At 35.9% G+C, this 23,318-nt stretch overlaps 1 protein-coding gene across 1 annotated transcript; it reads right to left on the bottom strand.

The window, feature by feature from the left end:
• Window positions 1-5,032, bottom strand: LOC110787077 (phosphatidylinositol:ceramide inositolphosphotransferase 1). Its single transcript, XM_021991646.2, has 12 exons — window positions 4,384-5,032; window positions 4,203-4,292; window positions 3,279-3,365; window positions 3,119-3,187; window positions 2,362-2,442; window positions 1,813-1,884; window positions 1,507-1,567; window positions 1,323-1,425; window positions 750-845; window positions 611-657; window positions 379-506; window positions 1-289 (listed from the first exon to the last, which is right to left on the bottom strand). Exons 1-12 carry the CDS (start codon window positions 4,414-4,416, stop codon window positions 209-211), a joined length of 948 nt encoding a protein of 315 aa, XP_021847338.1. The 5' UTR covers window positions 4,417-5,032; the 3' UTR covers window positions 1-208.
• Between the last annotated feature and the right edge of the window lie 18,286 nt (window positions 5,033-23,318).

Here is a 23,318-nt window from a genome sequence, read left to right as displayed (position 1 = left end):
TGCCATTGAGTTTTACGGATCTTACTGACTGAAATAATTTGAAAATTGAATTTTTTTTATACATAACAGAATCTACAAGGCGAGGCAAATGATTAAAACTCAGTAACCAAAATTTCTTTCTATTTGAAATTAAGATTTATCCAGAAGAACATCCATTCAAACTTCCTAGACACATGATTCAACCATATTTTAGTTGCAGATTCCTCATCTATGCACCGTTAATTGCATTTTCACCATGAACTGCAAGTCCGTCCTCCATAGTTTTGCCGTTCATTCCATTTCTTTGCCTCTGCTCAATTTCAAAGCAACCAGAACCCGATCAGCAAAATACATCATAGACGAAATCAACAAAACTTGAGGTTGAAATGATCTGCATACCCTATCCATTGGATCTACGGAGTTTCCATTCAAGAGTTTGTGGTTTTCTTCCTTGTTCCAGCTATCCTTCTCTTTGTTGCTCACAGGTAACAACAGAGTTGCACCAACATTGGACCGATCAGGAATTTCTGCAACACCATAAACCCCAAGGACTTAAACACGTGATACGAAGAAGATACAGAGAAATAGAAATGCTTAATAGTTTTACAAGAGTTACAAAATCAACACTAACCAGGAAGTTTCTTGTCAATAAAGAACACAACCAGATTGACCGTATACCTACAAGTATAACATTAAATTCAATGTAAATTATTTGCCAAATTGTATCAGGAAACCAGAATCCCAAAGTTATAATGACGCAAACCCCATACCAAGCTACAACAACATCCACTGTATAATGTTTGCGAGAGGCGATGATCAATAAGCTCTGGACCACAGCAAGTAGCCAACCCAATTGCTTAATCAACCTGGATTGATCCCCAACAATAAATTGTCAACAACACAGCCAATTAACATCATTATGATAAGAAATAGACAAGCCAAGAAGAAGCAAAACAGAATTGATATTGCATTTGAAAAACCACCGTCTAATATGAGATCGAGAACTTAGACTTCGTTCATCTCACCTAAATCCCATCAGCTTATAAAAAAGTTTCATCTGAACTTAATGGTGTCCTTGTTTAAACTTACCTGAATTTATTTTCACTTGTAAAAGAAACTAGGCAATCCCTATATAGTTATATCTAAACTTACTTTTCCAGAAATGTATTTGTTTTAGAGTGAAGAAAAAGGCCATAATCATCAAAGTTTCCACCTACTAGTACATAGAAATGCTGCATAATTTGCTAAAATTAAAAACATCATACATAGAAATGGCATAATTTGCTAAAATTAAAAACATCATGTGTAATTGAGAAAAAGAGTATATGTTTTGTAAAATTTACCTCTTAGAGCCATATTTTTGATAGGTCCTAATAAACACAAGTGTAAAGATCATATGCGACGAAAAAATTAGGTCACCACAGCCATAGAGAACCCCTCGAGGAACTGCACATTGGACAAGCTATATTTGAGCATAAATTTGAAACTTAGCACCAGAAAAGATCAATTCAAAGATTAGAAACTTACAGTTCATCAAAAGGACCTCATATACACTGTTTGGTGGGGCGAGAGTAGCAAGTTTTGAACCCTGTGTGCATAGCCAACTCGTATCAGAATAGCGTACTTGCAATAATAGCACAAAAAGGATACAGTGTAATGAAAAATCTTTCATCAAACATTCAAACAACATAAGATATACTACGTCAAACATATACTACGTCGAACATATATTAATACATAAACTAAACAATCACGAAAATGTGAAAACAAGCAAGGGGAGAAAAGAGAGGGAAAAGTTCCACTATTTTATGTTGAAATCTAAAAAAGCTTTACCTCGCGGCAGTGGTAGTTTGGACCAGGAAGCTGTGTAGAATAGAATGTGATGATCCTAAGAAACTGTGATGCCTGAACAAAATATTAACAATGTTATCATTGTAGCTGTCATGGTAGCGTGAATCATATAAGATAATATAGAACAGTTTGTTTGATAGCATGCACAATAAGTATATTTATCATAACAGAGTTCAACAGTACAACACTCATGTGCAAATACAGATAGGCAATGAAACAGCACAGCAGGGGCTAATGCTACATTTTCTCTAAATGTCAGCCGGAAAAGCAACCTACAACTATTTAAATCACAAGCCCAAAAGACAAATTCATCACCAAAAGTCATAGCTGATATAAATAAGAATTCAACAAGGTTGAATGTAGACAATAGCGATTATGAATCCATATATTGTCAAAAAGCCTGAATCTGTCATCCACATTCCAATTGACCATAATCCCTCACAACTACCCAAGGCCTTAAATGTACAATAATTAATCTAACTTCTAGGAAATACTTCTAACCTATTCAAGAAAGAATGAATGAATACTTACAACTAGAAAAGAAAGGACCCTGCACCACACCAGAACTGTGTAGAACCTTTTACTTTTGAGAATGAACGGATGAAAAGTCCACTGCAAGAAAAATGAAATTATTACACCATGAGATTAAAACTGGTTATCAGAAAGACCCACTGGATCAAAAAATTATAAACAAGCTGCAGTTGCTTGTTACAAACAGATAACAAATACAAAGTACAAGAGAAAGACAATTGAAAGGTGATTATATTTATAACAATTAACAATGACTCCTAGTCTCCTAGATAAAGTAAACCAACTTCCATATCTAATACTCAAAGAGGTCTTCTTAGATATGACAAACATAACAAGATTGGGTAGTTGAACTGTATGATATCTCAAGACTTAAATAGTGCAAGAATAGGTCAAAGTCAGCATAAACGTCAGCACTGCTATTTCTAACACCGTCAATGATTCTGAACAACAATTTTTAGAAGACAAGCATCCCGGCTTCAGGCCTGCTTTACTAAATAAACGTCCTTATAATTTGCTGGAAATTTTCAGTGACTTACAACTACAATAAAACCATATCTGTAGCTGGAAATCTAACAGTTTTTGTACAAACTTGACGTTGAGAAAAGAAAAGTTAACAGCTACGAGAGCGACACGATATCACCAGAGAAAACAGGCAAGAGGCGTTATAAACTATGGACTATGGAGTGAATCACAACAAGCATAGTACACTAGATAATAAAAGATGAAACCAGAGTGTAGTATATTAAGGGAACCTTACCAAGACAAACGCTAAAAATATGGAGGAAAATACCGTCTCGCTAATGTAAGCCTTGTCTTTTCCAAGTTCCTACAGATATGAACTGATATTTCTAAGATCATCAAGACTTAAGATAGAGAAACCAATCAATAGGATTTGGAATTTTGGATATTGGACATACAGGAAGAAAAAAGAAACCCGCATCCTGAAGTGTTGGACCAGGCCGATGTATATAATGAACGCCTCGTGCAGCCAAACCGTGAATATACTGTAAAAGGAGTTATTTCACATATTAGATGTCCTGAGAAAAAGACTAGAAATCTAAAAACTTTCCACTCTGAGGCAGCCTTCAGAAGGCCCTGCATTTCCAGAGAAGCTACATTGCAACTCAACAAGGAAAAAGCAATAAAAATTCCATGGTGAAAACAAGCTAAATAGCCAAAAACCATTATTATTGAACCGCAATGTAGGGGAAACAATAATTTAACCGTCAATTTGTCATATAATTCTAGATTTCTGGTCACTACAATCCATGCATTATTTGCTTTTCATTCTTATTTTAGCGAGCTCTATTGGTAATTATTCACAATATACTTCAAGAGTACAAATATTTCTTACAGATTACCCTATTTTGCAAAACAAAGAGGCATCTTTTATTTTTTGCCTTTTCAACCAAAGTTAAAAAAACCCTCCAAAAACATGCTACATTGTCAAAATTTGCAAGACGAGTCCTAAGAGAAAAGTTTTCTCTTCCAAAAATATGCACATTATGTGTGCATTGATACTATTTCAATTTAAAACTGAACACTTTCTTACTAAAAAAAACCTTCCAGCTTTGGACAAGCAAAAAATTAGCACATAATTTCCTTAAAAACAGTTTGATTTAAGACTTCTAAAAGCATATTAGTTCTTCAATTCAATCCCCATACAGTCTCCTTCAGCCAACATCATTTCAAAAAGTTCGAAAAAAGAATTGTATGCTACTTAAACAAAACCATCCACTAAAAAACGCTGTAAAACACCAATACATAAATTGAATCTTGAAAAATCTATCTGCATCTAAGAAGCAACAACTTAACATCGAACAATCAAATAAAAAACAAACCTGAAAAACTAGTCCTCCTAAAATGTACTTCCAATGTTCCAACAGAAGATTGAATTCGATGGATATTTCAGCACAAAATCTCTTCCATAGCTTCATCACACAAAAATCAACCCAAATTAATCCAAAAAATCCTAAAATTCGTAAAAAAGTTGAAAAATAGAAATAGGAGACAGAAAGACACCTTTGAAGCTTCGCGACCGATGTAAAGCGACATGTTTTAAGCAATCAACAACCAAGGCCATATTACTCTACAACACACCGATTAAGGTCAACATCATTCCCTTCACCAATCAATCTCATACAGCGGCAAATTTCACCTCACAAATTTCCGATTTTTTTTCTCCAAAAGTTGCTAAAAAAATAATCAAATTCGGTATAAGATCGAATTTGTTGTAAAAGGAAACAAATTTAGGGAAAATCGAAGATCAATCACTGAAAACCCTAAATTCTTCGTTTTATAATTGAAAAAGAAAGAAAACTGGAATCAAAATAGTGAGATTGATTGAAGAAGACGAATCTGGATTTCTCTGAATCAACAAGAAGATGATGTTGTTGTTCTTCTTCTTTCCTTATTATTATCGCTGGCTTAATTAATATAATAATTTTGTTGTTGAATATAAAAATGGAAGTTTTCTTTCTCTCTCTAGAAAAAAGATTGGGAATCGTCGTCGTCGTCACCTGTGGCTGGCTTGAACGCGAGTTGAACACGGAGAGACAGTTGAATAGGCAAAAAAGGTTGGCTTTCTCTCTTTTTATTAACCCCCCACTCTCTCTAGCTTTCTCTCTCCTCCTCTTTCAAAAAAATAACAGGAAAAGTTGGGGTCAAGGGAAAACCGTAGGGTAGTGGCATTGGTCGTGGTCAACTATATTGAAATTAAAATTTGAATTAGGGACCATATTTTTTTGAAAATTTTAGTTACGGACTAGTTCCTCTGTTCTGCAATGTTGTTTTTCATTTGGAGTTTTTTCACGTTAATTAATAATTTAAAATTAGTTTGTGGACCGGGCGTTGCTCCGGGTTTACTCTTAGTGGGATTTACTTTTTAAAAAAATTAAGTGCATAGTGGTGTCATTATCGGATTTCCATGCAAGATCAGTGGCCGGTCAACAAACTTCTTTCCCATTTTCGAAAATCAAAACAAAGTCGAGTTCTCTTCTTCGTGATTAGTTGATTATTATACCCTTGTCAATGTTTCCCTCTTTTTCACTCATAACTGCACTCATATTTACGCTCCATTACCCTATTTTTTTTATTTTTTTTAAGCTTAAGTTGAGATGAGAAGAATTGTACATTTATAAGTTAGTAATTAATCCCCTTTTGTTTTTGTTTTTTCGTTATTTTCGTGAATTCATTATTATTCATTTTAAAAAGGTTATATTTTATTATTTATAGAAAGATACATCATTGTGGCTAGCTAAGATGGTAAGAATTGTAACTTTTAATTCAAGAGGTCTAGTGTTCAATCCTTACTACATGCTTTTTGGTTGTCAATGACATGTCATGATACTTAGTAGGGGTGATGTGGCATAATAAGAAGAGCTCTACGCGATACATACACGTTCTTATAAACGCCTTTTAATATATTAGTATAGATTTCGGCCTATAAGGTTATGCAATTTTGCGTATAAAATCATTACCAAAATGATTGTTAATCGCATTAAACCACTGCTGCAGATGCTTATCTCGAACAATCAGGCAAGCTTCGTGTCCGGGAGACAAATAACGGACAACATTGTGATTGTTCAGGAAGTCTTGCACACCATGAGGAAGAAGCAGGGAGTGAAGGGTATTATGGCAATAAAAATAGATTTTGAAAAAGCGTACGATAGGCTACGATGGACATTCATTCGAGACACACTCCTACAAATGAATCTCCCCTTACTAATGGTCAATGTTATTATGGAATGTGTGACTACGGCTACGCTCAAGGTGCTTTGGAATGGCGAACCGTCTCAGGGTTTTAAACCAAGTCGAGGTATCCGGCAAGGGGACCCGTTGTCTCCATACTTGTTTGTCATGTGTAGGGGTGTTAATGAGCTGAGCCTGCTCGTGAACTATTCGATACTCGGCTCGCTAAAGCTCGGTCAAAGTTCGGCTCGGGTGGGCTCGACTCGAGCTCGGGTTCGACTCGAGATATTAACAAGCCAAGCCTGAGCTATCCTAAGCTCGGCTCGAAAGCTCGTGAGCAAGCTCGAGCTTTAATAATATGTAATTTTTACTACTTGAGACTATCCCACATTGGTTATTGTTTCAAAATAATGAAAGAATGAGAAGCATATAAATTAAACTCTAATTGCAATAATCTTTCTTTTTATGGGCCATTTGGATTGTCAGGCATGAGGTGTTTCTCTTTGAAGCATTGCGTCAAGGTCTTGATGAGGAAATGGAAAGGGATGCGAATGTATGTGTGATGGGTGATCTTATAAAGTGACTAAAGGACTAGCCCCCAAATATGAGGATCTAAGAGTTCTTGATATACCAATTGCTGAAAATTCCTTCAGAGGAATTGGAATGGCCATTGGAGCTGCCATGACTGGTCTAAGGCCTGTTATCGAAGGAATGAACATGGATTTTCTTTTGTTGGTAATATGGCATTCAACCAAATCTCAAGCAACTGTGGCACGTTGCATTACACTTCTGGAGGACAATTTAAAATTGAGAATCGTATAGTTAATGGCAGTAGTTGAGACTTTTTTTTGAGGAAGTTTCATTGTCCCACATCGGCAAAATAAAATAAGTAGCCAACTAAATCACTTATAAAACTAAATGACTATTAGGGTGTTTAGATATGGCATCAAATAACACCATTTATTGGGCCCTACAAAGTCTAATATTTTGTGTCTATTTTGGGCTTGAAGCTTATTTTGAATTGGGCTAAAGTAGTTCCTATGCTTAAACGAAGCACGAGCCGAATCGATCTTGGTTTCGAGCCCAAGCTCGAGCCGAACCGAGCCTAGGTTCGAGCCCGAGCTCGAGCTCAGTTTCCAAGGCTCGTCGAGCTTTGAGCTCGAGCCGAGCCTAAGGTTAGAAGTTTCGAGCTCGAGCCGAGCTTGCCTAAGTTCGGTCTCGGCTCGGCTCATTAACACCCCTAGTCATGTGCATGGAACGTCTCTACCAAACTATAGAGGAAGCCATTGTGTTGAAAAAGTGGAAACCCATTCGTGCTAGTCGTGATGGGCCTTTACTATTGAACCTGTTTTTTGCAGATGATATTATCCTCTTTGCAGAAGCTGACACAAGCCAAGCTGAAATGGAAAGATATGGGCAACGTACTTTGGAACATCCATTTGGTGGATTTGGAGGTGGAGGAATGGATATGTTTTTTATAATCATTTTGCAATGACAGTCGATATTGGTGCATTCCTACAAGTGAGATTCAACGAGGCAATCAGAAGCCTAAAAGAAGCTGAAGCAGAACTGGGTACTACTAGGATCACGAAGGTTCAGAAGTATGTTAAATGGAAATCACCCCTTATTAATTGGTATGTGTTGAACTGTGATGGAGCAGCAAAGGGGTCACCTGGTGCAGCAGGAGGTGGAGGAGTGATTAGAGATCACCAAGGAACCTTTGTGATTGCTTATTTCTCTAGTTTTGGTCACTTCTTGCTTACAAGGCTGAGATTCTTGATTTGGCTAGAGGATTAGAGATTGCAAAGAACTTGGAGATAAAGAAACTGGAGGTGCACATGGACAACCTTGCGTGTGTCCAATTCTTCAACTCGACAGAAACAGGCAGAGGACTATGCACACATGAGCTTAATCACTGTAGATCAATGCTAAATGATGAAGAGTGGGAGGTGAAAGTGTCACATATCTATCGTGAAGGGAATAGAGCGGCGGATTGGCTTGCAAATATCGGCGCTTCACAAGCTAGCAGGCTCTCAATAGTTAATGATATTCCATTAGATCTTAGTCATATTTTAGAGGAGGATATTAGGGGCGTGGCTATTCCACGTTTAGCACCTCTTTAGTTGATGCTTGTTTTTCGTTTTTGTTCTGCTTTCAATTCTGCATATTTGTTTTCTTTATTTTGGAGCCTTTCTCCTCTCAAGAATCAAAAAAAAAAAAAATAGAATATTGTATTATTTGCAATTACTACTTTCTCTGGTTCTTTTTGTTCTTTATATTTGGTTTTTTACACGCTTATTAACGATTAATTAATGTGCATTGAGATTCCTCTAACTTTTTTATTTTAAACAAGACAAATTACGTTTATTTATAATATTTCACTTTTTATCAAAATTCTGATATTGGGAAAATGAGAAAAATTTAATGTCCCAATGAAAAAGTGTGAAAGATTAAATAACCCAATGAATTTAATTGGTTAAAATAATCATTGGTCACAAATTTTGATAGAATATTAAATCATTTATGTGATAATATAAAAAGAAATGCAAAAAATATTTTGAGACATCCAAGTATTTTTCTTAAATGAACCTGGTCCACCTATAATTATTGTGGACCAAGCCCAAAAGAGGAAGGTTCTCCTCTTTCCCCTTTCATTCACACGTGTGAATGAAAAGAGGAAAAGAAGCCCAAATTAAATTTAGCCCTTTCCTCGTTCTTGCGTACTTTCCCTCTCCTCAATCACAAACATTTTCTCTCTTCTCATTCTCTCCATCTCCTTTTTCTCTCTCCTCATTCACATACATCTTCTCTCTCTCGAGCTTCGTTAATTTCTCTCAATTTCAAAGTTCAATTTCTCTCTCCTCCACTAGGAATGCCGCCAAAAACCAAGGGAGCTACTTCGGTTGGAGGTTGAAGAGGTCTTCGTAATTCACCTACTCGCAACGAACATACAGGTTTGTTGTTCTTCTTCAATTTTTTTTGTAATTCTTTTAAGTTCAGTTCGCTAATTTTACCTCAAGTTACACGCATATTTTTTTCGGTGTATTTTTGTGTTAATATTTTCTCGCATTGATATTTTTTTGGATTATATACTAGAGGTTTTTTAAGTTATTTGCTTGAATTGAAGTTTTGTGGCTACGAATTAGGGTTTGATTTTACTAATTTTTAAAATTAGGGTTTCTATGCATTTTGTGTTGATTTTTGCGATGTATTGGTTTGATAAGATGTTAGTCGTCAACATTCACAATTAAAAGGTCACTATGCGACCATTTTAAGTATTCGTATGTAGAATTGAGGAAATTGTAATTGTTATAATTATATAGGGTACTATTCCAACTTTAATAGTCACTATATGTAATAGAGTGATGTTTTGGACTATTTATTATGCATCAATAATTGGTTTTGTTAAGATGTTAACATTGATCCATAATTGTCAGTATATGCTATCTTTGGTTTTGTTAAAAAATCCTGCATTAATTTTCTTTTATGTAAAATTATGTGAAGCAACTAGGTATTCATGTGTTCATGGTGTCATATCATCGCAAGCATAAAGCTTACTGATCTAATGCAATAGCAGTGGGTGAGTCATTGCGATGATATGTTGCAGCTACAGTTTGGCCGGTAAGTAAGTCTGTGCATGACTGCTATCTTTGGAGTATATTTGGGCTTGTGTAGTTGTTGTTGTGTCTGTGTGTGGCAGTGTTGCTATAGGCTACTTTAGGTAGAATAGGGGTACTATGATTCAAAAAGGGATACTATATCAAAAAACTGTGCTTAGTTTGTTTAAAGTCACTATGCATAGAAAAATGATCAGTATACATAAAAAAGATGGGGACATGGTTTTGAGAATTGGATGGTATTTCTGGATTTCTCTAGCTTCTTTCGTGTCAGATTTGAATTTTTTTTCTTAGTGGCGTGGTTTTGACATTTTGCTAGAAATTATGTCTTGAGTGTTTTGGTGGTTGGCCAGATAAAGCAGCTCGACTGTGGACACACTACTAGAATTGCCTGTTCCCTGCCCCCATTGTGTAATCTCTTTCTTTCCAGCATAGCTTCCTTCAGGCTTTTTCCCAACTTTTCAACTATAGAAGCTTGAAAATCTGAAATCACCCTCAAATTCTGCAAGTTCTGTAGTCACTTCACGTGGGCATATGCACAAACACATGCTTATATGTACTGTTATATGCATACATTACCTAGGTGTATACGTCCTTGTGACTGTAACATGAGGAAAAAAAAAGGTAAGAACGAAAAATGAAGGAGATAGTCTCTTATATTTTTGTCTATTTTCTTCTATTTTTCACTTATTTCCTTGTTGTTGCCTTCAGTTAGAGGACAATTACAGTCTTCGTTGGCTCTTGTCCTGTATCTTCTTGCTGAAAGTCTGAAACCATTGTTCGTTGATTACTTTGGATCTTTCATTTGCTTTTTCTTAATTCTAGCATATCATTCTGAGTTATCTAGAGCTTCTAAATTATATTCAATAATCAACCCGGCTTCAGAAACATCTCTCCCTGGTTCACATTGCTCGTTGCTTAGAATCAGGATTTCCTTAAAGTTAACAGGCATGAAAATAGTATTTGTTGACGTGATAACTTGTGACTGGGAGTGGCTCATGTGGTTCGCATTGCTCCTTAAAGTTTTCAAGCATAGATCAAAATTGTCTACCATTATTGTGAAATGCAAGTTAGGTACCACCAGAAAATTAACATATTAAAAGAAGAGAAACTAGGAAAAACTGAAGGGGATACAGAAAGTGGTCAGAAAGATTTAGATATAATAGTATACCTCGATGTAGGTTCCAAAGGCTTGCAGAGCAGCAAGCCTATTAGCTCAATTGGTAGAGCTATGTGCAATTGCACATGATGTAGGTACAAATCCTACATAGGCTATCAACTTATAGCTTTCATTTCTATATTTTTTTTGTGTGTACATAACCTCCAGAAAAAATGTCGGACTTTCGGGTTAGCTTTTATGTTCCAAATGTCCACCCAAACTAGGTGGTAGGCATCTAGATTGCAGCTCTTATCAAGTAGGAGTAACTATTAGTTAAAAAGGGTGATTACATGAGAAAAAAGTGTCACTATGTTAAAGATGGTAACTTCAGGTATGGTCAATTGATGTAAAAAAGGGAGACTATATTTTGAGAACAGAAAAGTGTCACAAACTCAAAATATGTAAAAAGAGTAATTAAATTTTGAAAAAGGATACAAGCATATAACAAGTAACTATATGATAATCTATATATTATACTAAAAGAGAGGAAATCAATGTGGAGCTGACAAATGTCGCTCTCTGATTTGCCTCTCCTTTAATTAAAATAATTATTTTAATTATAAAACTATATTATTTTCTTTGGTTTATTTTTGTTAAAAATGTCTCATACTGTATAAAATATATGACACATAAATCATAGACCTGTTTCTACTTTAGAATGAAATCTTATTAAGGAAGGTAATTAGCCGGAGAATAAATTATGGGAGATATATAAGGAAAAATGTATTATCGATACATTTTTGTCACTTATAAACTAATTGTGTTTCATTGCAGTATTATGTAAATGCCAGAAAATAATATAGTATATATAGTCTTATAAACTAATATGATTGTGAGGATACTTTCATACTATTTAAGGTGATTGAGTGTTCAAAACATAATATTGTGGACAAGATATGTTAAAATTTAAACAAAATAATCATTCAATTAATAGGTACGTATAAATGAAGGGATGACTTTTATTCAATTAATATAGTTATTCCATTATTGGTATATAAGTTGAAAAATAACATTTACAATTAGAATATTAAAGTTGCATGCCAACGATGAGTAATATAACTATCTAAATACTATATTAAAAGAGAAAAAATTAATGTGATGATGATAAACGTCACTCCATAATTTGCCTCTCCTTTAATTAAAATAATTATTTTTAATTATAAAAATATATTTATTTTCGTTAGTTTAATTTTTGTTATAGTAATGGTACAAATAATTCATGAAAAATATCTTTTGATATTTCTAAATTAAAAAAATATATTTTTTATATATTCTTTACAAATAAATCATTTTCAAAAGTAACATATGAGTATGGTAATTAAAAAATATTTTAATATTACAAGAAAAAATGATAGCATTTTGAACATAATATGCAGTTTCACAAATAACAATATGTTGAAATTAAAATATGACTATTACTAAATTATACTTATCGTTACAAGAATTCTTTTAAGAAAATGTATAAAACGAAATGTATCTTATCGAGTACTACCTTCGTTCCTAAAATATCTTTTCGTTCACTATTTGCACGGTAATTAAGGAACTTTGGTGAACATGTGATGGCTGGGTAACAAATGGGAAAATGAGTGGCTATTAATTGTCCAGCAATGTGACTATGTGAGTGGATGAAAATTAATATTAAAGTATTGTAAGTGGGTAAGTTATGACAGACTCACATAATACACAATATTCAAAGTTGTATGTTGTAGTGCGCCAAATGAAATAATGAATGTAAAATTTATATGCTAAAAATGGAATAAAGTAGAGTGTAAAAACCTTTCAGGAACGGACTAAAACAGAAAGCGTAAAGAACATTTAGAAATGGAGGTAGTGTGTAAAATTGGTATGTGCTTCCTCAAATACTATGAACAATATGACCAAAATCAAATTCTACAATTGGTGGACTATGGCTTATAGTCATATATGAATTATAATCATGAAGCCCAATTTACCTTTGGGACGTTAATACTTAGGAAAGGGCCCACATGCAATTATATTATTACTTCTTTTTTCCCACTACTAAAACCAGGGTCTCACACTCTCTCTCATTCAATTAAAAAAAATCACTATCTTGCATTCTACTTACTTTAATTTCTCAATAAATTAAAATAATATTTGATAACCACACTTCAAAACTTATACTAAAATGATTTGTCATGATAAATGAACACTTGAAATTGGGATGGAGGGAGCAGTTTAAGAATTATTTTAAAAAAATGAATTAATGTCAATAAATATATGCTCAAAAGTATAAGGGTTAGTATGCAATCAAAAAGGTGGTGTTTAAGATGAATTATTGATCATAAGTGATAAAAAACACTTAAATAAAACACTTCGTATTAAGGCTTTGTAAAGTTATTTGTTAATAATATTTTTTTTAGCCGTAGAATATATAATAGGTTAATCCAATGAATGCAATATCACTTATGTATAAAATTTGTACAAAATTAATATTTTGATACGTAAATCAACCTTTATTTTTCCAGAACTTAACTCATCTGTAATTACCTGAACTTAACTGAACTTATGTGAAATTATCTGAAATTATTTTGAAAAATAAATGAAAATAAGTTGAACAAAACAGAGTCTTAGATTGGAAACGTCTTCCTAGCTTATCTTTCATCTAATTGATTATGAATATATCTACATCTTTTCACTACTAACATGTATATTATATATTCTGCTTATTACACTCAATCGCTTGAATCAGACAATCGGATTAAATCATAGAAAAGAACAGGGTTTTAAAATTCAAAACTCTCCTACCAAACAAAATAAATTTGTTGGGTCTAGGGGTGAGTTTGAGATGAATCATCCATCATATTTATTTTTTAAGATGAATTATTGATCATATTTGATATAAAATTACTTAAATAACACACTTCGTCAAAATTCATCCACGATAGTAAATTTTGTTGGATCTAGATGTGAGTTTGAGGCCGGTGTAGATATCTGGGTGGTGAAGGTGGGATAAATTTTATTTTGTATCCAGCGAGGTGGTGATTGGGGTTGGGATGGGGATGAGTACCATATACTATCATGGGAAGCGGAGACAGAGATGACATTATTAATTAGGCGGGTATGGAAGTGGAGGGACCATATACTATCGTGGGTAGCGGAGACGGAGAAGACATTGTTAGGCGCATATGGAAGTGGAGGGACCATCTCCTGCAAGCACCCCACTTTAGAGTCATCTCTACATGAATAAAGTAGATAGTGTGGACAGATGTTAATTGATCGGGTAATTGGTAGATGATATATAATCGCGTAATTGCTAGATGGTATATCGAGTATTATATGTTATTATTATCAGAGTAAAGATTGATGAAAATAACTTTATATATGTTGACATGGTGACCAACAGGGTCAAAATAATCTTTGTGTGGAATAGGAGGTTCTCCAACAAATTTGCTTCAAGTGTGGTAGATTTGGATTTTAATTAGAATAATATCTATAAGATCTATTCATAAGACAATTGTATATAATTATAGTTCAGATTTCATGAAAAATCAATATTTAGATCATAAATCGTGCATCGCACGGGTACTATACTAGTTAAGGGTAACTATATGAGAAAAGGGGTAACTATAACGAGTTTATGCCAGTTCGGGTGGAATGGACCCCGAAATCTCAGTGTCATACACAACAAGGGTCTCGAAATTGACAAGGTTCCCAAATACAGAGGGCAACACACCTGATAAACCTGTTGTATCAACCCCAAATGTGGTGATATTAGCAAGTAGACTCAATTGATGAGGAAGCCGTCATGTTAAATAAGGGTTACCTCCTAACCTAAATTGCCGAAGAGACATCAAATAACCCAACTGAGAAAGTATTGACCCATTCAGAAGGTTATCTTGTAGGAAAAGTACATGCAAAGAAGTGAGGTTATAAAGATGAGGTGGGACTTACCAGAAAGCTTGTTGGCATTCAAGTAAAGAAATTGCAGAGAAGACAGTTGTCTAAGTTCTTAAGGGATGATCCAGAGAGATTATTATCAAATTAAGTATTGATTTTTGGTTCCTGTTATTTTGTTCATTGTACAAAATTAAATGGAAAAGAGGTCACTATATGTTAAAAAACGGTGACTAAAATAAAAGAAGGATATATTTCAAAATGAGACATTGTATGTATAAAAGGGTCGCTATATGTTTTGAAAAAGGTAACAAAAAATAAAATAAGGATATATTTCATAAAGGGACACTATGCGTTTAAAATGATCAATATATGTTAAAGAGGGTCAGATACTTTAAATGAGTAACTATATGTATATGTTAAAGAGAAGGGTGACTGTATATTAAACATAAGTCACTATAGTTAAAAAAAAAAAAAGGTATAGGGTAACTTTGAGGGCTGCTAAAATCGATTGAGTAAATACCTAACTATATGAAAATAATAGCCTATGTAGGATTTGAACCTACATCATCTTTGTATTGGTTTGAAGTACCAGTACACAGTGCTCGACCAGTTGAGCTAGTAGGCTTATAAGGTACCTCGCCCATTTTTTGGTTTAAAGAAATGATTAGATTAACTTGAAATGTCTTGGATCATAGAAATAGAGAAATAAAGGTATGATGTTGATCAATGTCATAAATCAGTATTTCACAGCTACGTGCAAGCAACCTGAAGGCTGAAGCCCCATTGCAATAGCAAATGTCAGAATAAGCAGATTATAGTGTATCTCAACCAACATTAGGTTATTTATCTAAATAGTCATTTACTGCTTTTCAATTTGTATTGTAAGCATGTATTGGACTTGTTATCACTTATCAGCTGAACCACAAGGTTTAAAGCAGCGCAAGTAAACAACTTGGTCTTGGAACACATAAAATTTACTATTAGTGCAATGATAACCACTTCTATTAATATCTCAATATGTTAGAATAATGCATTATATGAAAATCAACATCATCCTGGTTAGCAGGATTCCATCGAACAGAATCAAGACACCTACTTGTATAAATGTGCAAAAGGTGCTTTGTTTCATCCTCCTTCCACCCTGCAGAAACATAATCAAGTTTCTTTATAAAGTCATAAAAGTACACATCATAAGAAACATAGACACGGAAGAGGGGAAAACTCGGTGTTAAAATAATGTTCAATTGGAAAATGGTTACATGAGACTGGACCTGAAAACCTCTCAAAGCATGAACTATAACCCCATCATAGAAACATCTTGAGCAAAAACTATCAGAAACTTACATGGCGATGTCACATTACTTTGGCAGTAAAGAGATTCAAAGTCATGCACCATCAGACAACAAGATTTTGTCACTGATGCTAAGTATATTCCTTATTGTAGAGCACGAAAAAGAAATAATAAGCCATGGAAATAAAGAAAAAGAATGCCAGTAACAGGAAGTCTTAACAAATTTTACAATAAGAATCACTAATAATGCTCTGCACTATAATTAGTTTTGAAGGTTTGACTTTCAATATGTAGCAGTTAGTAGAAAGAGAACATAAGGCCTTAGATGTATCAGATTCCAATCCAACCACCGTGTAGCATCAAATTCTTTTTGCAAAAAGACACCCGGCATCAGGCACTGTTAGGTTATGATACATATGACAATTCATAAATCATGCGGAAAAACCATAAAGCCAGGAAAGCATATTATTTACACACAATCATTTAGCATAATTTAGATGCATACACTTTGTTGCGTGCCTTCCCTAGCTGCGCCCGAACCGAACAAGAACAAGTCTTTAGGACTCCAAGTGTCGTCCCTCCGTAGATAGTCCACAGCACGTCCGGATCCGCCTTAAGCTTGACCAACTAGGATCGCCCTTAAGGTACTTAGAATTTTCGGCACATATAGGCAATTGTATGACTGAATTTTTGCTCTCAAAAATCACTTTGAATACTTGAATACTCGATATAAATTGTGAGCATTGATCACCTATTTATAGGGCATGGGTATCGGATATTAGAATCCTACTAGGAAACGATTTAGTGAATCTGAATTAATCTAAAATTCAATCACTTAATTTATCTAGTAGACTTAGGAAATCAATCTTATACGAATCCTAACCGATCAAGGTTTCGTACGCAAGCACAAACACACACGCAGGCGCAGCAGCCCACGAGGGGCGCCATGCGCGCGCGCGCGCTGAGCCCAGGCCCAGCAAGTGCTCGCAGCCCACGAGGGGCGCGCGCCTGCTGGCCTTGCTCTCGCGTTTGGGTTTTGCTTGCTTTGGTCGCGCGCGGGCTTTGCTAGGCGTTGGGCCTAGCTTCGTGCTAGGCCTTGCGTCTAGCAAGCTCGTCCGATGTTTATTCGTACGATACGCTTCCGATTAAATTCCCGGTTCCCGAATTCATTTCCGATACGAACAATATTTAATATTTCCGATTCCGGAATCAATTTCCGTTTCGAACAAATATTTAATATTTCCGTTTCCGGAATTATTTTCCGATTCCGATAATATTTCCGATTCTGACAATATTTCCGTTTCCGGCAATATTTCCGATTCCGGCAATATTTCCATTTCCGATAATATTTTCTGATATGTACCATGTTTCCGTTTCCGGCAACATCTACGACTTGGATAATATTTATATTTCCGATACGATCCATATTTCCGTTTCCGGCAATATCATCGTTTCCGGAGTATTCATTTCTTGCCTGTGACGATCTCAGCTCCCACTGAAACCAAGATCCGTCGATTCCGAATATCCATAGATGGAGTATTTAATGCCATTAAATACTTGATCCGTTTACGTACTATTTGTGTGACCCTACGGGTTCAGTCAAGAGTAAGCTGTGGATTAATATAATTAATTCCACTTGAACTGAAGCGGCCTCTAGTCAGGCATTCAGCTCACTTGATCTCACTGAATTATTAACTTGTTAATTAATACTGAACCGCATTTATTATACTTAACATTGAATGCATACTTGGACCAAGGGCATTATTTCCTTCAGTCTCCCACTTGTCCTTAGGGACAAGTGTGCATTTCCTAATTCCTTTGTCGCTCGATGCTTGCTCTTGAACATAAGGTAAGAGTTGTCATCCTTATTATGTCCAGAGGTGTTCCTCGGTTTCAGAGTTCAACTGATCAAATAAACAGATAATCATAGCCTATGATTCATCCGAGCACGGCCATGCATTTCACAGTTTCTAGCTCTCCGAGTGGCCTTGTACAACTTTTAAGCATCTCATCCCGATTTATGGGAGGACAATCCCAATCTTGCGATCTTGAGATTAGACTTCGTTTGATAGGTGATTACCTGAGCGTTGCCTTTATAGCCTCCTTTTACGGTGCGACGGTTGGTCAACGTCAAAACAACCAGTTCTCAAACAAGTAATCTCAAATCACTCAGGTATTGAGGATTTAGTGTCTAATAATTTTAATGAAATTTACTTATGACATATTTTCATCTCTTACAGTAAAGTTTCATAGGTCTTGTCCGATACTAGTCTTCCCAAAGTAAATATCTATGCAAATGATTATGACATTGCCATGTCCACATAGTTCAAGAAACAGAACTACTAGTCATCTTGCATTCTAATCGTCTAACGTTTTCTATGCGTCCAATTTTATAGAAAACTCCGACTAGGGACCATTTTCAACCTTTGACATTCAAGTTCACTTGATAGACATTTCTTAGTCACAGGACTGGTCCTGACAGTCTATCTTGAATATATCGTCAAATTGAAGGGACTCATCATTTAATAAACCACAAATTAAATGGAAAAATGAATTCTTTTCATTTGTTGTGAATGATTAACCAATAATGTTTTACAAAGATTTAAACTCTAAAACTTTAAAACATTAAACAGAGATATCAAAGCCATTCTCCAATATGCTTGATTCCCATAGCTGCAGTGTGCGAGTTGTGTTTCGCCTGCGGCAGAGGTTTAGTCAATGGATCTGATATGCTGTCATCAGTTCCAATCTTGTTTATCTCGACTTCTTTTCTTTCAACGAACTCTCGTAGAAGGTGAAATCTACGAAGTACATGCTTGACTCTCTGGTGGTGTCTAGGCTCCTTTGCCTGTGCAATAGCTCCGTTATTATCACAATACAGGGCTATTGGTCCTTTAATGGAGGGGACTACACCAAGTTCACCTATGAACTTCCTTAGCCATATAGCTTCCTTTGCTGCTTCATGTGCAGCAATGTACTCCGCTTCAGTTGTAGAATCCGCAATGGTGCTTTGCTTAGCACTTTTCCAGCTTACTGCACCCCCGTTGAGGCAGAAGACAAACCCAGACTGTGATCTGAAATCATCTTTGTCGGTTTGGAAACTTGCGTCCGTATAGCCTTTAACAATTAATTCATCATCTCCACCATAGACCAGGAAGTCATCTTTGTGCCTTTTCAGGTACTTCAGAATATTCTTGGCAGCAGTCCAATGCGCCTCTCCTGGGTCTGACTGGTATCTGCTCGTAGCACTGAGTGCGTACGCAACATCCGGGCGTGTACATATCATAGCATACATTATTGAACCAATCAATGATGCATATGGAATCCCATTCATTTGTCTACGCTCATCAAGTGTTTTTGGGCACTGAGTCTTGCTTAGAGTTATTCCATGAGACATGGGTAGGTAGCCTCGCTTGGAGTCCGCCATCTTGAACCTATCAAGCACCTTATTGATATAAGTGCTTTGACTAAGTCCAATCATCTTTTTAGATCTATCTCTGTAAATCTTGATGCCCAATATGTACTGTGCTTCTCCTAGATCTTTCATCGAAAAACATTTCCCAAGCCAAATCTTGACAGAGTTCAACATAGGAATGTCATTTCCGATAAGTAATATGTCATCGACATATAATACTAGGAAAACAATTTTGCTCCCACTGACCTTCTTGTATACACAAGATTCGTCTGCGTTCTTGATGAAACCAAAGTCACTTACTGCTTCATCAAAACGTATATTCCAGCTCCTGGATGCCTGCTTCAATCCGTAGATTGACTTCTTTAGCTTGCATACCTTTTTAGCATTCTTTGGATCCTCAAAACCTTCAGGCTGTGTCATAAACATAGTTTCTGTTAAAACGCCGTTTAAGAAAGCAGTTTTGACATCCATCTGCCATATTTCGTAATCGTAATATGCAGCGATTGCTAACATTATCCGAATAGACTTTAGCATTGCAACTGGTGAAAAGGTTTCATCGTAATCCACACCGTGGACTTGCCTGTAACCTTTTGCAACCAATCTAGCTTTAAAAACTTCAAGTTTCCTATCCTTGTCCTTTTTCAGTTTGAAAACCCATTTGCTTCCAATGGCTTGGTAGCCATCTGGCAAATCGACCAAATCCCATACTTGGTTTTCAGACATGGAGTCTAATTCAGATTGCATGGCTTCTTGCCATTGCTTGGAGCTAGGGCTCGTCATAGCTTGTTTGTAAGTCGCAGGTTCATCACTTTCATAGAACGTCATAGCTCTCGTTCGTCAAAATACCTAAGTAACTTTCCGGTTGAGATCTATATCTTTGCGACCTACGCGGGGTAACATTTCTAGATTGACCATGATTCTCACCAGATTCTTCTAAAGATCTCTGAGTTTCATCCTGAATGTCATCTTGAGCATTCTCTAGAGTTTGTTGTTCGACTCGAATTTCTTCGAGGTCTACTTTTCTCCCACTTGTCATTTTGGAAATGTGATCTTTCTCCAAAAAGACACCATCTCGAGCAACAAACACCTTGTTCTCAGATGTATTGTAGAAGTAATACCCCTTTGTTTCCTTTGGATAGCCCACAAGGATACATTTGTCAGATTTTGGATGAAGTTTGTCTGAAATTAATCGTTTGACGTATACTTCACATCCCCAAATCTTAAGAAAAGACACATTTGGAGGCTTTCCAAACCATAATTCATATGGAGTCTTTTCGACAGCTTTAGACGGAGCTCTATTTATAGTGAGTGCAGCTGTATTTAGTGCATGTCCCCAAAATTCTAATGGAAGTTTGGCCTGACCCATCATTGACCTGACCATGTCTAGCAAGGTTCTGTTCCTCCGTTCCGACACACCGTTCCATTGTGGTGTTCCAGGAGGAGTCAATTCTGATAGAATTCCACATTCTTTCAGATGGTCATCAAATTCATAGCTCAGATATTCATCGCCTCTATCAGACCGCAGTGCCTTAATCTTCTTGCCTAATTGATTCTCTACTTCACTCTGAAATTCCTTGAATTTGTCAAAGGATTCAGACTTATGCTTCATTAGGTAGACATAACCATATCTACTGAAGTCATCAGTGAAAGTGATAAAGTAGCTGAAACCACCTCTAGCATTTGTACTCATTGGTCCACATACATCTGTATGGATTAAACCCAATAGTCCATTTGCTCTTTCTCCAACTTTAGAGAAAGGTTGCTTTGTCATTTTGCCAAGTAAACATGATTCGCATTTACCATAATCCTCTAAGTCAAATGGTTCTAGAATTCTTTCCTTTTGAAGTCTTTCTAAGCGTTTCAAGTTTATATGGCCTAATCGACAATGCCACAGATAGGTGAGATCTGAATCATTCTTTTTGGCCTTTTTGGTATTTATGTTATATACTTGTTTGTCGTGATCTAATAAATAAAGTCCATTGACTAATCTAGCAGATCCATAAAACATCTCTTTAAAATAAAACGAACAACTATTGTCTTTTATTAAAAAGGAAAATCCCTTAGCATCTAAGCAAGAAACTGAAATGATGTTTTTAGTAAGACTTGGAACATGGAAACATTCTTCCAGTTCCAAAACTAGCCCGGAGGGCAACGACAAATAGTAAGTTCCTACAGCTAATGCAGCAATCCGTGCTCCATTTCCCACTCGTAGGTCGACTTCACCCTTGCTTAACTTTCTACTTCTTCTTAGTCCCTGTGGATTGGAACATAAGTGTGAGCCACAACCTGTATCTAATACCCAAGAAGTTGAATTAGCAAGTATACAGTCTATAACGAAAATACCTGAAGATGGAACGACTGTTCCGTTCTTCTGATCTTCCTTTAGCTTCAAGCAATCTCTCTTCCAATGCCCCTTCTTTTTGCAGTAGAAGCATTCGGATTCAGAAGTGGGTTGACTGACCTTCCTCTTTACAGATTTGGCGCCACTTTGCTTAGTTGGGCTGGCCTTGTTGCCACCTTTCTTAGCATTCCTCTTCTTTCCAGATTTCTTGAACTTGCCCCCACGCACCATAAGCACATCCTGCTTATCACTTTTGAGCGTCTTTTCAGCGGTCTTCAGCATACCGTGAAGCTCAGTGAGCGTTTTGTCCAGACTATTCATACTGTAGTTCAGTTTGAACTGATCATACCCGCTATGAAGAGAATGGAGGATGGTGTCTATAGCCATTTCCTGAGAAAATTGCTGATCCAGCCGACTCATATTCTCAATGAGTCCAATCATTTTGAGAACATGTGGACTTAGGGGCTCGCCTTTCTTAAGCTTGGTCTCAAGAATTTGCCTATGAGTCTCGAATCTTTCGACTCGAGCCAGATCTTGGAACATGTTCTTCAACTCACTGATGATTGTGAAAGCATCTGAGTTGATGAACGTTTTCTGCAGATCTTCACTCATGGTGGCGAGCATTAGACATTTCACATCCTTGTTGGCATCAATCCAACGATTGAGGGCTGCCTGAGTGACCCCGTCGCCTGCGGCTTCGGGCATCGCCTCTTCTAGGACATACTCCTTTTCTTCCTGCATAAGAACTATTTGCAAGTTCCTTTGCCAGTCAAGGAAGTTTTTCCCGTTCAACTTCTCCTTTTCGAGAATTGATCGAATGTTGAATGAATTGTTGTTTGCCATAGTTAAAACTACAATTGAAAAGAATAAACAAATAAATAACCATTCACAGTTTCTCTTAATAAACTTAAATTCTAGCATGCATGCATAATTCAATGTTCATTAAGCATTTTATTCAAGTTATGTGTTCCGGCAGGTGTGAATAAAATGATTCCAAGATCCTAAAATCATTGAAGAACTAAGCACAGTTTGTCGACTTAATCCTAAAACATCTTAGGTAAGCAAAAGCCTTTTGCTAATAGTCTAGAAACTATTCTTGGTTGATAGGTACGTCTAAGAACTTATTAGGTAAACCTATCGATTTTGCCACGACATAAAAGGACTCCTTACTTATATCGTTGAGTTTCACCAAAACTAACATGTACTCACAATTATTTGTGTACCTTGCCCCTTTAGGACCAATAAGTAACACCTCGCTGAGCGAAAACTATTACTAGATTGATGTAAAGGATATCCAAGCAAGTGTATATTTTGGCATGGCACCTTTTAACTCAATTTTTAAGTTTGGAACTTAAGGCTCTTACTATGTTGGTTAGATTTTAAGTGAACTAAAATCCTTAATCATGCAACATAATCAAGCTTTTGATCTCATGCATTTTAAGACATATTTAAAAGCAATAAATAACTTAAAACATGCATAAGATAAATGTGATCTAGTATGGCCCGACTTCATCTTGAAGCTTTAACTTCAAAGTCCGTCATGAAAATCTCCGTGGGAGGCACCATTTTCTTCAAATAGAATAAGC

This window comes from Spinacia oleracea, chromosome 6 (assembly GCF_020520425.1).
Source record: "Spinacia oleracea cultivar Varoflay chromosome 6, BTI_SOV_V1, whole genome shotgun sequence".
In the NCBI taxonomy this organism is placed as follows: domain Eukaryota; kingdom Viridiplantae; phylum Streptophyta; class Magnoliopsida; order Caryophyllales; family Amaranthaceae; genus Spinacia; species Spinacia oleracea.
The sequence above is the reverse complement of the archived record's forward strand: the minus strand, read 5'-3'. Positions and strand labels throughout refer to the sequence as shown.